Below are 15,320 nucleotides of genomic sequence, written 5' to 3'. Positions count from 1 at the left end.
GAGGAGTTATTGTATTTTGTTTTGTTGTGCTAATGTTCCTTAAACACCAAAAACACATTCTATTCATTCAGCAGAGATACAGTATATTACACTGCACATACTGTGCACATTGTATTCAGTCTACAAAAGGTCAGGAAATTGTGGAGAAATCCCATCAACATTTCCCACAGCAATGTGATGTAATGTGATGTCTCCAGATTGCTTGTTTTATCCAAAAGACAGACCAAAATCTATAGTATTCAACTTGAAATGATATAAAACAGAGAAAAGAAGCAAATCATTTATAATCGAGAAGCAAAGCCAGCACGTGTTTGGCAAGTTTTGCTTAAAAAAAAACAGCTTGAATAATTAGACGATTATCAAATTTGTCGCTTATATTCTGCTGATTGACGCATCTATTAACTGACTCATCATTTCAGCGTGACATATACGATACTGAAAGCGTTATTTTGTACTGTTCTAATTGTTTCTATATTTAAATTCAAGATAGTGCAGCAGAGCTGAACAAAAGATGGATAGAAATAAATAAAATAAATAAATAAAGTGGCTAGTTGGGTCATTTAAGCCCATTTGAGATGTTTCTGTGAGTTTTAATCAGCACATTTAAAACTTTGGCCTAATTAACAAATTACATAACCACTAACAAGCACTGTCACGATATTGGAATTACTGACTTTGATATAATACCTTGAAAAATATCAATGTATTTTTCAAAACCACTGGGAAAAAGTAAAATTGTGGGCATAAAACTTGAGCTTTTTTTTTATTAAAAGATAAATACATCACGGCTACAACATGACAACGGCAACTTTCTTTTCGTGGTTCGTAGCAGAATGACTGTAGTAAACATAAGCAATAAGAGAGAGCAAGAAAGCGCAGCTGGTGCAGATGATGAGTATTAAAACCATTCAAAGATTATGAATCGATAAATCAATGTATTTGAGAACACTGCCACTAACCCGGGTAAAGGAAACAAAGAGAGATGGTGGAGAGATTAACGGAAACAGTGACAGAGGGACAGAGCAATAAGGACAGGTCAGGGTTTCCTACCGTGGTTGTCGTCCGACTGGTTGAACCCACACAGCTGGCAGATGGAGCGGACCCACTTGTTCATCTCCTCCTCGGTTTCAGCTACAAGATAAAAAGTGCGGTCTGAGGTCTTGATGTCAAACACAAAGCTGTCCTGGAACTCTTTCCTCTTAAAGGTTAGGCCAGCGTCCACCTGCTCGCAGCAGTGCAGGTCGATGACCCGGATGGGTTTCTTGGAGTGGTCGTTCTTGTAGTACTCGAGAACATCGGGGTCACCACTCATGCGGCCGCTGCGGAGTATAAACCAGCGTTTCTTCCATGCCTGGGAAATAAGATTGAAAGGAAAAACATGACCTCGGTGCACAAAAAGAAAGCACTTACCCTGTGAGTCACTGCAGCCAAATCATTTATGTCTGTTGGTGGAGAATTATTACTTTTGCATTTTAGATACTCAGCAATTTAACAGATTCAGTTTGATTTCTTACTATATAGTGATGCCGAATGCCGTAGCAACACTCTCAACAGCTGGACTTCAGTTGTGATGCTAACTGTTGATCAAACGCACTTCAGAGAAACTAAAGTCTGCTTACTTGAGCAGGTTACTGTACTTTAGCACACATGGTGGTTGTGTGCGGTTTGTGTGTGTGTTAGAGGCTGCAGAGAGGGGGAGGCAGCAGGTGTTTGCTCCCTACCAACGTATTTCCTGTGCTGATATCCCTCCGTGAGCTACGAGAGAAGCACAACTCCTCCATAAGAACTTCACAAGACTGCAGACTCCTCCCACTTCAAGGACTGGTGAATGGCACTGCTTTGCTCCAATCATAATCAACCCACATCTGCATGATTGTGCCACTGGAGCTGGAGTTTCCTCTGAGAGTGTAAATAAACACCCCTTATCATAAAAGGTGGCAGAAGATCATGCTCCAACGATGCAAGCAGTTATGATGCAAGAGCGAGAAACCTACAATCTAACATGTTGATTTCACACCAACAACACAATTGTTGTATTTGTCAACTGGAAGAGCATAAAGGAAGAACAGTGGCCTCCATATGTTTTCCCAGTGGCTGTCTTAAAAGGCCTCTGTGTTCTCTGTGCTCAGAGACAAAAGAGGAAGATAGACCAGGAAGGGAAAGGGGGAGTAAAGGGGGAGTGGAGGAGGGTTTTTTGGACATCTGCCAGTGATGCACTTCCGCCAGGCAATGTCTCTCACATGCAGGCTGCTGACACACAGGATCCTGCAGGCCCCCTCTCTCTCCATCAACACAGACACTGCTGCAAGGCTAACTGCCCCACACAACCCCCCCCTCAAACTAGACTGACACCATACGGACACACAAACATACACAGGGCACAGAAATGGATTGCACTGCATCTCTCCTGGGCTTCTCACAGAGGTGTTTCTAATCTTTTCTGGTGATATGCATGCAGAATTTTCTTACAGGCTATTACCTCTGAGAGGCATTTTAGGGGTAAAATTAATGATGGTGTATTTACTAGATTCGGTTTTAGTGCTGTAGTATACTGGCTCTGTCACACTGTCATGGCTTACTGAGACATTGGGACACAACCAGAGCCATTGTTAATGCTACACCTGCACTTTTACATAAAGATGTAATCTGTATTCTGCTCAGTGGTCATTGCCATGGTGCTTCTGCAACCATCAAAGAGTGACTGGTGTCATAAGATTATGCTCTTCTCCAAAAAATTCCTACCTCTCAAACTGTGTTTACAGGTTTATCAAGAGATGCAGGTGTTCCCTCAAGAAATCTGTTGGTAATTAACACCGCTGCCCAACCATTTATCTCTACATTTCCCAATTTGTCAAAAAAAAAAAAAAAAAAAAGATGGGGCTGCTACTCCTGATTATTTAAATTTCTTGTTTGGTCCAACCAATAGTACAACAACAAAGATACTTCACTAGGGCTACCCCCTGATAGTCAACCAAACATTAGTGGACCGGAAAGGTCATTAGGTCATTGGTCGGCAAGATTTCATTAGTTGCAGGAAAAGAAAAAGAAAAAAAAAAGTGAAACTCTCTTTGGAGCTGCACCTTGTCAAAATAAGTCAAAGCCTATATGACTGGGCCATGTGGGAATTTAATTTGAAAGGATCAGCAGTCAGACAGGAGTCATGTTAATTTACAGGGCTGGTATCTGCGGTTATTACACAGGCTAGTTAATAACATGTCGAGCAGGAAATGTGGGAAAAGTGTGGGATCATTTTGAGAAGGTGAAGGACGAACCCATGGTGATATGTAAACTCATCTTCATTGGTCGACTACAAACATGATGAATCATCTGAAACATGGAAATAGCTACGTGCCCATTAGCCACTTAGCACAATCATTACTGCTTTGTCGACAGTGTCATTAACAGGCGGCTCGCTCAGTGTGTGACGTGCACTTGTAGATAAAATATAGGCCTATATTAATGAAGGTTCATTAGTACGGTTTGTATTTCTCTGCAATGTAGCACAGTGTTAACAATGTTACTGATACTATTCTTTCTCACACCTTGAACGCAAACAATGTGTTGACCAGCCCAAAATACATAATTTAATAATTAAAGTAATATCGTAAAGCTGCGGGCAACTAGTCGACCAGTGGCCCTAAATGACGACTATTCGTTGACTGCGAAATTTCTTAGTTGGGGGCATTTTCAACAACAATTTCCAGTACCTTGCTGCTGTTAAGGATACTGTATAATAATTACTCAGCCCATGTTACACTGAATTTGGGAAGAAAGCTTTGTTGTTCTTGCATTTTTGCTAAAACCTTACTATTTAAAACACTTCTACATAAACTGTCTGACACACGGACAAGTAGTGCGCCTGAGCTGTTTATGTACAGGTGTTTTAAACATTATGATTTTGCCAAAAAATCCTTTTTTTTTTCCCCAGAAATACTAAGCTCATGTTTTGATACAGTTTTGCAGTTGTTAAACGTGGACCCCTATGACTTTGACTCAATTTCTTCCCTACTTCAGTGTAACACATGGTGAGTATTTAACATAAAAAATGAACATTTAGGGGTGAAGTATTCCTTTAAGATTAAGCTATACTGAAAAAAATCTTTATTTTTCAAAAAGTGGTGTTTAAATATGTAACAAAGTGACTCACGCATCATGAGAACCATCATTTAACAAAATGTTACTGAAGTGTTATTTCAGCATGTTAGCAGTTCTGTTTATCTCTCCTCAGAGAAGTCAGCAGAGGTAAGAGGAGGCAGCAACACGTTTTCTTTATATCTTTTTTTTTTCCCCAGGAAGTGCAGATTGTGATCGCATCTTCAGTGTGTAGCTGAAGCACTCCTGAGGTATTGGGGTATAAGACTTTTTCATTTTACTTTCTGTCAGATAGACCGATAAAAGCTGGAGGCAGTATGACCTTAATGATGTTGATAGCAGAGCTGTGCTGCTGTGTGCATCTTAACACTCACCCCGGTTTCACAAAGTTTAATCAGTGCTATCGGAGGAGTTGTGCGGTTGTATTAGGTCATTTCACACAGTGGGAGGTTGTTATGAACAATAACTACGTCACATTATACTGGTAAAGGGTGCGTAACCTTGTGAACACTGTTGACTTCTTTGGAATCTGTTCTATTCTTATGAAGTCAACAGTGTTACTCCTCAAGTTTCTCTCTAAATGATGCCACTGGGGTGTGAACTTATTTCATACAAACACAGCGCAGTCATCACACTCCTCCAGAGGAACAAACACAGGGCACCGCATATATTTTTCTTCCCAGGATCACAAAGCTCTTTGGTTCAGTGCCATTACACCATTCACAGAGAAGTCGCTATAACTCTTGCAAACCCCATTTAAATATTATTGCCTTTTCTGGAAAGAGAGAGCATCACTTAATTGAGACCTGGAGTGCTGCCCAGTTTCAAGAGGTCAGTACGACCCAGCTGGGTTATTCCTGGCATTCTTCAGCTGCGGCCAGCATATTAACCCAGGACAGCCACAGCTCTCAACCACAAAGGAAAGACAACTCATTTAGGAGGCCTTATCAGACTAAAAATAGAATGAGTATTTTCCACAGGAAAAGCAGTTGCTGCCTAATTCAAGAACAAATTAATTTACAGCTCGGTGTGAATGAGGGGGTAGAATAATGTTTCCCTTTGTCACACTTTCTGTTAAGCTCCTCGCAGAAACCCTGCATGCGAAATGAAAGAAAATATCTCGAGTGCATTTAGTTTCATATCAGCCTTTTCAAGAACACAACTTGCAGTGCAGCTTTTCCCCTCCCTCTCTCACGCACTCTTTTAAATTTGAGCAAACTTCACTGGCGAAGTAAATCATGGGGGAGGAGGACACAACAAAATGAGCTAACCCACCCACCGCCTGTCCTACAGAGCATGTCTAAGCCCATCGATCACTGTCTAAGCACTGAGGGTTGAAGCTGTAAAACTAGGCTGAACTCTCCCAGCTCTCCAACTTTCCCCTCCCCCCCATGGCTTCGGTTTAAGCTGCATCACTGTTCGGGGAAAAAAGGGCCCAGCCGAGACACACTGCCCTTGTTAACAACTGGACTGGACAGTCCACTGGACCACTGAGCTGTGAGCGGCTCATCACACCCCTAACTAACACGATATCAAAGAGTTCCATTATTGTTCGAGCACTTTGCAAAAACATGGGACATGTTGTAACTCCCATTTACTGGCATTTCTTCATCATGTTCTGCTTCTTTTTTCCATGGAGATCAAAGTCATGTAAAGGTCAAGTCTGAGCAGAAAAAACACGTCATGAAGCACAAAGCAAAAATTCTATTGGCAATGAGAAAACAGTAAACTTTGTGAAAACTTACAAAAATTTACATTTAAAACACCCCGGTTTTTGTACTTTAAGGGTCTCAACTCTAGACTGTAATAAAAAAAAATGCCTGCCAACTCTTGAAGCTCTCCAAGAAGAAGAGCAGCCACCCGTATCTATGAACGCACAGCACTTAGTCCCTTCACTCTCACTCAATCATCCCATAAAGGCTTGATCTTACCTTGTTCCAACATAGCCTCATTTGTCCCGTGCTGATGGCAGCCAGCTACAGATACAGAGAGACTACGGTGGAGCACAAAGGATCACACGTCTGCATCTATTTTAGATGACTGGGAAGGAAAACCTCTAATAACAAAACCACACAAAACAATCTTTCCAGCGAGTTGACTTCTAAAAATAGGATCAAAACTGGTTTGTCTCGCCAATTCCTTTTGTTTCTTTGCATGTTGATAAGTAGACATGTTTTGCTCTATTTTTGGCAGTGTGCAAACAATGATACTGTGGGAAAACAAACAAATTCATACAAAGGAGATACAATTGTCTGGTATGTGTTGAGAGTTCTCTGAGGTTTTATACCACATTTTAGGAGATAAACACACAGCGACGGATGATAAGTCACAGCAATCATTTCCTCTTTTGCGCATATGTAATCCAACGCTGTAAAAACAGGCCCAATGTCACGTCTTTGAACACAACTCATCGCTCCACTGTCCTAGTAACACTGACGAATGAGCATGGAGATGGCCATGGCCTAAACAATTATCCAAGGTGTGCCTTTTACAGCAATAGAGCAATACATGGTGTGTGTAGTAGTAGGCTGTGTCAACAGGCTGGCTGATAAGCATTAGTCCACATGTTTTTAAATGTGCATGAGCAAACATCCAAACTAAACACACATGTTATCCAGGCTAAAGGTTGGGATAGTCCTGTTTACCTCTCCTCCTATTAAAGCAGGAGGAGGAGACAGCAGGTAGTTGTCTTTGACTCTGCCTCCTCTGCTTTACCTGCTGCTGCAGTACACACACCACGCAGCTGCACAAACACTGGCACTGTGGAGCTGCAGCAGAGCTTTGCTGTAACCACCTCATTTGTGTACATTTTCTCTTCCATTGCCAGCTTTTGTAAAAGGTCACGTGTTGTGGTGAGGCCATTTACCTCTTGTGACACTGAATGCTCAGCTACAGTCGGGACTGGGCGCCTCAGGCAACATGTCTCCCGTTTGATCTGCTGACAGATGTGCCTTGCTCACACACACACACACCCCAACAACACTGTGATGAGACTGCATGAAAATGCATTGGTGCCGGGCCATTACTGCTTAATTATAGTAAAAGGTGAAGTGAGAGGGATCCAATCAGGGTTCTCACAGGTCCCACTGGTGGGCTTCTGAGGGACGGGGCAGAGCATGGAGACAATTACAAGGAGGAGGGAAAATGGTCAGGGGGATCTTTATTATATAATTTCAGAATAACGATGCACAGCAACCAAACATCTGTATGAGCTTTCACATATCCGGAAGCTCTATGATTATTCTTTGACTTATTAATTTTGTATCTTATTTAAATAATGTTCTTCTATGTCTGGTTGCATTTATTGATAATATTGAGCATTTTTGCAGCCATTAGTTTGGATTTTTTGGAAAAATGAAAGACGTTTTTGTAGAAAAATATGTTAGGCTTTGAAAAATGGGTTTGGAACCATTCATTCATTCAACCTTTTATATATGAGAGATCACTGAGGGGCGACACTCATTTACAGTGTTACACAGGGTTTGAAATTATACCCATCTTAACTTATAATTTATATTTTCTGACTTTCCCATGTAAAGCAACTCAAAGGGCTGGGCAACATATCAATATTACATCATTATCCTGATATGAGACTAGATATCGTCTTAGAATTTGGATACTGTAACATGGTTAGTGTTGTCTTTTGCTGTTTTTAAAGGCTGCATTACAGTAAAGTGATTTTCTGAACTTACCAGATTGCTCTAGCTATTCTAAATCGTAAATGGACTGCACTTGTACATCTGGTCTGCTGGCCACTCAAGGAGCTTTTACACTACATGTCACATTCAGCCATTCACACACACATTCACACACGCTATCATACAGTACATGGTGCCACCTGCTACTTAGTAATCATTTATTCACACACCGATGGAACAGCCATCAGGAGCAATATGAGGTTCAGTATCTTGCCCAAGGATGCTTTAACATGCAGACCGGAGGAGCTGGGGATCAAACCACTGATCTTCTGATTTGTGGCTGACCTGCTCTGACCTTCTATTATTTGCCTTTATCCACTTAGTCGTTATATCCATGTAACTGATGATAATTTATCAAAAATCTCTATGTAAATATTTTGTAAAAGCACCAATCCTAGAATATAACCGCAATATTGATATTGAGGTATTAAGTAAAAAAAAACAAAACAAAACAAAAAAAAAAACAAAAAACTGATATTTGATTTTCTCCATATCACCCATCCTTGGCACATTGTAACCTTGTTTTGGAAGGTTAAATACTAAACTGTATTATGAATGATTCTAGGAGACAACCAGACGCTCATATGTAGCATGATGCAGCATTTCATTTCACTCATCCTAGTGTAGTTACTGGTTCTAAATAAAGACAGCAGACACAGTCCTCCTACAAGAATTCCCTGTAATGCATTCAGCCCACATCCATTCAATGTGGGTGCCATTTCCCAGCTTCTCTAAGTTAGCGAAGAACAAAAGAGGAATATTTAGCACATCAGTGACTTCATTTCTTGTCCCTTCTGGTGCCTGAATACAGCTAGAATTTCATCTTTCCAGAAAACACCTCTCAACAAAAGAACAGCAGCGAGGACCACTTTGCAATGCATGAATTAAAAAGGTGGGACTGCTATAATGGCCCAGTTGTATGAGTGAATGCCTAAACGCTTGTGATTCTGGTTAATGCGGCGAGAGGGGACAACGCCGGGCGGGCTGCAGCAGACAATGACGACAGAGGACTGATTATGTGCTCCTAATCAATAGCAGGTCACACGTCAGCCCACATTCCAGGAACAGATGGGAGTTTCAGCAAGTGAGGGAATGCAATACAGTCACGTTTCTAAGAGTATCATCTGGACTTTCACACAGCACAAAAACACCTAACGCTTTCCAAGCTTTTCCTAAAAAAATCATAGAAAGCAGAACATGAGGGTGTTTTCTAACCTCTGATGTAAGATAGTCCACTAAAATATGCTCCTTTGCTGTGCATGATAGGTGTCACGTATCTGTATTTACCTTTGTGATATCAGTTTATTTAGCAGGGAGCTTAAATAAATCATGAATAAACGTGAGGGAGCGTGGGGAAGTTCTTTGAAAGTCTTGCAGTTTACACAGGGCTCTGCATCTGGGCTCGGAGCGAGATGTTAAGCAGACAGCTGTCCCAGACAAAGTTTATAACACATGTTTCTGGAGCACTCCCAATAAATTCACGTCACAAACAAAACAGGAGTCTTACAGTGTGCCAACAACGTGTGGCCATTTTGCATTTTCAGCAGCTCCAGCCCATTATCTGTCTCGAGCGGTGAAGAGATCCAGATGCTCCTGGGTCGGACACGACTCCGTCCCATCCGTGTACCCGGAGAAGTAAACATGAAAAGATGTTAAACAGAAATTGCTTAGAGTATAAAAACTACAGGCATTTCAAGTCCAACGGATGCATTAGAGCATCGTTGCAGTTTAAATCAAACTGCTCAGGTTTCACAACAGTCAAAACACTGACCTTGGAGGGCCGGCAGCTGCAAGACATAGCACATGCAGATAAGACCCAAAAAGGCCCATAAATTCTTGTGTGTTAATAAAGAAGGTGGGAGGTTAGCCATGGAGCGCCAAGACAGACAGGGCAGGAACACTTAAGTCCTGATGTTTCCCTCATGTGTGGAATTGCCAAGTTCACATTCTCCTTTTAAGCAAGACATCAGCTTTGAAACCCACTTAGTGCATGCAGCGTAGAACCCGATGTGGCTCAGCTTTCATGACATTATAGGAAATATGATTCCACATACAATGCCATCATGTGACTGTGATGGAAAGCTCCATCCTACAGGTGTGATGATGATAAAGAGGGATGCTGAATTTGGTACCTACAGTGCTCATTCACTCGCTTCATGGGAGCAATGATCTGCGAAATCTGTAGCGCATCCTATGAAAAACAGCCTCTCAAAAGCTCTCAGTAGATATAATCAGCCTCAATTTGCAGTCGAACACTTCCATCATTAGGAAAATGAGTAATCTCTCGCCGTGTCTTCGTATCAGCAAAAGGCTGGGCTTATTTAGCGTGAGCCCGCCCTGACAGTTTGACTAACGGGGAGCATTATCTTTAATCAGAACTCTTTGTGCTACTTCCCCTGCCTCTGCCATCTGCTGCGGCTCATACATGTCTGTGTACGGAGGGCGCGTCGTGAGCATCTCCTGGTCTCTCTGGCTCCTTCTAAGGTAGCTTTAGATGCACAGCGGTGGATAAAGCACAACACTTAAAGCGGGAGGGAACTCTCTGACACAGTCTCTTCAGTGCCAAAGGGCAGAAATGTTTACACACAAGGCCAAGACCTCAGACCTTAATCTGTGGCACCATCACAGCTACTCTCCTCACACACCTGTGTGCATCATTATTTAGTCACTGACGTTGCATTCAGGATCTTGTGTGTATGACCAGCAAATACACTGGAAAATATAGCACACACAATCAAATACAGAGACGTTGTCATTAGTGATGTCGACATGCACGCAGTACTAATGTAGTCATCAGTACAGTATGGAATCTGGAGCGTGCCACCTGAATAATTTCACAATTCATTTAAAGAATAAATACACTACTTCAATGATGGAATATGATCTGAAAGTCATTTACAAGAGACATCAATGAAGTATAATCAATATTTGGCACATTTAATGAACATTTTGTACATTTTTCTGGCACTTCAATTGATCACTCTGTTATTATTCAAGGCAACTGACTGCAATTACAATAATTCAAATGGCAGCGACTGTTTTAGTCTTGATAAATTATCAGCCCAGCTAAGTATCTCCTTTGCCATTGGCTTGTTTTACCATGCAAACACTTTGTGGTGCCAGTTAGAAGTTGTATTCTTTTGGTAACTGCATGCTGCAAAAACACGATGTTCCCCAAAGCAATAGTGTGTCTTTGTCTACACAAATGCCAGCATGGCAAGTGGTTGAAAAAGATAAAAATTTTCCATGACTTGTGAAACCATTTTAATGCTAAATATGATGAAAGATATCGACTCTGTCAGAATTTACAATAATAACACTGGAGTCAGTACTCTCTGTACTCTGTAGTATCGCAAGTCATCATTTCCCATATCACTTTTGTTTGTGTAAACAAGCACATGTCACCAGTGTTGTAGTGGTAGCTGATGAGATAGGTGTACTGCTAGGTAGATGGGAAGGTTACTGAGGAGAGAGTGGGTATACTCTGCTATATCGTTCAACAGCTTTTTGGCTGATGGGTGAGTATACTGTAAACGGACAGAAAAAGAGGTGGGTGTAGCCAATAAACCTGTACCACTGGATGTCATTCACTGCATCCCTGGGAATTTCATGTTTTCTGCAATAAGCAGATACAAAATGAATGAAATTTCTGATATGGCAGTGGCACATTAAAATGAGCAAATAAACCAAATTACAGAGGATATATTTAGCCAGACTGATGTGGTGAAATTGTTTAGAAACAGTTAGATTAAATCAGACTATATCATCCAGATTACTTCATGTCATGTCTATAACTCCAGGATGCCTACCAGTGGGTGCATTATGTCACCTGAAATCTTTGGACTCACAGGTCAGTGATCTGCATCACTGTCTCTGCTGATCTTAGATAGCTTTGTCCTATTTTGTCTCGCTGTGTAGCAGTGAGTTCTGTATTTGAGTGCTGGCCACATTACTCATAGTTTATTCTTATCTGAGCTTCAGTTGTAGGAAATTCAGCTCCTACAACTGAACTACAATGACTCATCACTGTCTGGATCTTCAGAGAAAGAAGAATTTCTAATCTAAGACATGTCGATATTAGAGATACACAGAATTCATACTTTAAAGGAAGCTAACCAATCCAAAAAAAATGTTCTAATTACAGTGATGCACCGCAACAAGCACGCACATGTGCCTGTGTACATTTTGACTAATACAACCACCTTTACCGCAACCTCAGACGAAAGGCGCTTTGCTTACACATTTCCAACTCCTACATTCGATTGCAGCATATCAAGTGCTTCACACGAAACAGAAAAACAACATATCGTTCTAAATTTAGCATATTTACAGCTGTTAGTCTTTAAGTTTCACGATGCATCTGCCTACACAGTTCATACAGTATCCTAGGCTGGTTAAAAAAAAAAAAAGCCCAGTGTGACTGTCAGCTCCCATTTCACGAAGGCACAAAGTGTCCAAGGGTTATAAACAAGTTCAAATCATTTTTAAAGTGCAGAGACACATTTTCAGGGGATGCAGACTATCAAACTTTTGGCTGATATCCAAAATTGCATGGTCCTTTTGGCCAGTGCCATTTCATTTTAATTCTGCCATGTGTCATGTTTTCCATGAGAGGAGTTCACCTTGTAGTACATCACCTGTTAATCATCTGGTAAAACATCTTTGTTATTACATTTTCTCTGCAGCAAGCAGGTCCCCAAAGCTTCCCTGGATTATTCTGACCGTCACATTAAATGTCTCGAGAACTGGTAAAAGAGAAAATGTGTGTACTGTAGATGTATGTATGCTGCTGTTACATACGGCTAAAATATATTATTTTTTACAGTGAATCACTCCATAAACAGTCTACATCCTTGTGAGTTCTACCTTTACAGACTCATCGCGACCTTGATGTATAACGATGGTGCACTTCACAAATGTAGTGCACCATTAAGGACAAAGCCAGACAATTTTCAGGTTTTATCACAGCCCTACTTCACAATCAACATTCACATGTTGTGAGGAAGAAAATAACCACCACCTAAGGTTCCGCCTGCTGGAACACATGTATAAATATCACTATCTACAAATATGCTGTGCCGAGGGAACAACACATTCTCCTTCCTATTTCAAGATATCTCACATTTGCAAGCATTTGATGGCTATTGCAACCTATGTTATTTGCAGAGGAGTCTAGTGTTGTAGTAAACTGTACTGTTGCATTATTAAAAGTATTTTTATTTCAATTGTGTTTCTAGGTATATGTGTGCCTCAAAAATATGAGTTTCCTGTCCCTCACCACCTTCTATCATGGCGGATCTGAGCTCAACCTGCTCTAACAGAGTTGCTCAGGGGGGCCTCAGAGAGGCGTGGTTGTTGTGAGCAACTGTTTTGAGTATAAAGCAGGGCGCTGGTCAAAAAGAGCAAGCGTGCTAAGCCAACTGTCACTGGGTAAATAAATACTAAACAAGATAATTAGATAATGGTCAACTACCTTTTTCTGGTCACACCAAAGACAGTATCTCACACTGAAACCTTAAATATCAGCACAGGTATTCATACTTTACGAACATTAATGAAACTTTATGCTTTTACTAACAATACTTAAATGACCTTTTATACCATTCTGACTTTTAGGTCTTCGTACGCTGCTGAGTGGGAGGCCAGAAGGCATTTCTACTGACTGACATCACAACTGCAAAGCCCATTTTCCACAGAAGGCCAATCTAATGACAGTCATATGACAGCACATGTACCAGCTGGTAGCATGATTCCTGTATATGACTGTGTGTTTGGATGTAATCAGCAGTGCACAAACCAGACTTCCCTTTAGTCGCTTAGTTGGTGTGTTGGGCTCTTGAGAAATTAGACGCTCACAGCCATACTTGGATGGACACAAAATAAACCATATATCTATAATCAGTGGCCTATTGATGCTGCTTTTCCTCTGCACGATATAAGTCAAATATGCAGTATACAATAACGTTGAATACTGTGATAATGATATTAATTGCCATACAGTAACAGATACTAAAGTGTACTGTTGACTCAGACTTGCACAGCACCTGTGCTTGTGCCAGGTTATCTCTCCTGTATCCAAAATATTGCTAGACAGCTGACGTGCAATGTTTTTTTAGGTACCAGTTCTTCTCTGACATTTGCACTTTAGTCTGCACTCATCTTGTCACAATTTCCTCTGTCAAACATGCAGAATAGTATGGCACTACAGTACAGCATGAGTCTAATAAACCTCACACACATACGCATGCAGATTCTGACCAATCGGACAATGCCTATCATTGAACTCTCCATCTATTTGGCCGTGAATAATAAACAGCATGGCGTGTATCAGACATAAAAAAGGGGCTACAGACAGTATTCCTGTTTCATTCAGATTGCAATATTGCATTCTTTCCCACAAGCTAATCTCAATGATAATCAAAAATATATATATTGTGCAGCCCCACTCAGAATACTATCAAACTACATCTTGAAGATGCCAAACTATTTGTTTATGGTCTCACTGGTACAATGCTCTCCTGAGCTGTAACCATTTATGATCTCTGCGTCAGCACTAAGGTCTGATATAAAAATGGATTAATCCCAGAAGCTGTTTTGGTCAGCTGTATACGATCCATGTTGTTGTAGTGTGACTCATTTCTTTTATTTTTAGCATCATTAAGTGAAACCATCACCCCTGTGATAGTGTACTTTCTCAGAGTTCAGCAAACAAGTAAAAACATTCTCACTGCTCGTCCAAATCACAAGAGAAAAATCAATGGGATCTAATTTCCTTTCAGAATGGCAGCACTTTAAGCTCAGCTGATACAGTCTCGATACATGGAAATACATTTATATACACACACAGACCATTTTAATTTCTCTCCCTGTCATGGGACCTCTGTCACAACACTTCCTGTAGGTACCATCCAAAGGAAGTCTGGCATCTGCTAGTGGTGCAATAATTAAGTTTTGGTGAGAAAACACACAGGCTAAACCAGAGTTCATGGCAAAGGACAGGATATTATGACAAAGGTTCAAACAAGGCCACCCTGGGATTTTCACAATGAATGGGAAAGAATGGATGCACTTGGCGTTGGAGAGGACAAGGCTGAGAAAGTTTAATTTTGTGACAAACAATTGTAAGACTGTCAATGTACTGTTGAAAAGAGTATTAAGTTAATTTTCAGGAAAATGTGTCAACAACCGTTGTGATGAGAGAGTAATGGCTAAGAAAAAGTCAATTGTATCAAAAAACACTCCCAAACATTCCATGTTTCCAGCGTCTTAAATGTGAGAATATGCCGCATTTTAGGTTTTGGACTGTTACTTGCACAATTTTGTGTCACCCTTAACTTCCGAGACATTGTAACAGGCATTTGTCACTATTTTCTGCTGGATATTGGAACAATCAAACAATCAGATTAAAAGAGATGTCTAACCTCAGTAAGGCACTATGCTGCTTAAATGGCGTTAAAAAATAATCTACAGATTAACCAACAATGAATATAGTCGTAGCCTTGCAGCCGCATGTCAATCACAAGGATCCTG

The 15,320-nt window shown here is 40.8% G+C and overlaps 1 protein-coding gene across 3 annotated transcripts in view; it reads right to left on the bottom strand.

Annotated features, from left to right (window-relative positions):
- gab2 (GRB2-associated binding protein 2) overlaps nucleotides 1–15,320 on the bottom strand; it is a 45,200-nt gene that overhangs the window by 26,351 nt on the left and 3,529 nt on the right. For 2 of the 3 annotated variants that reach the window (XM_049576285.1, XM_049576284.1), the window contains exon 2: nucleotides 1,051–1,351. In XM_049576285.1, coding sequence (XP_049432242.1) covers nucleotides 1,051–1,351 — 301 coding nt within the window. Of the gene's footprint in view, nucleotides 1–1,050; nucleotides 1,352–1,514; nucleotides 1,626–15,320 lie in introns of those variants that run through there. The other variant, XM_049576286.1, reaches the window with a different exon arrangement.

Source organism: Epinephelus fuscoguttatus, linkage group LG5, assembly GCF_011397635.1.
Source record: "Epinephelus fuscoguttatus linkage group LG5, E.fuscoguttatus.final_Chr_v1".
Lineage (NCBI taxonomy): Eukaryota > Metazoa > Chordata > Actinopteri > Perciformes > Serranidae > Epinephelus > Epinephelus fuscoguttatus.
This window is presented reverse-complemented; position numbering and strand designations above follow the sequence as displayed.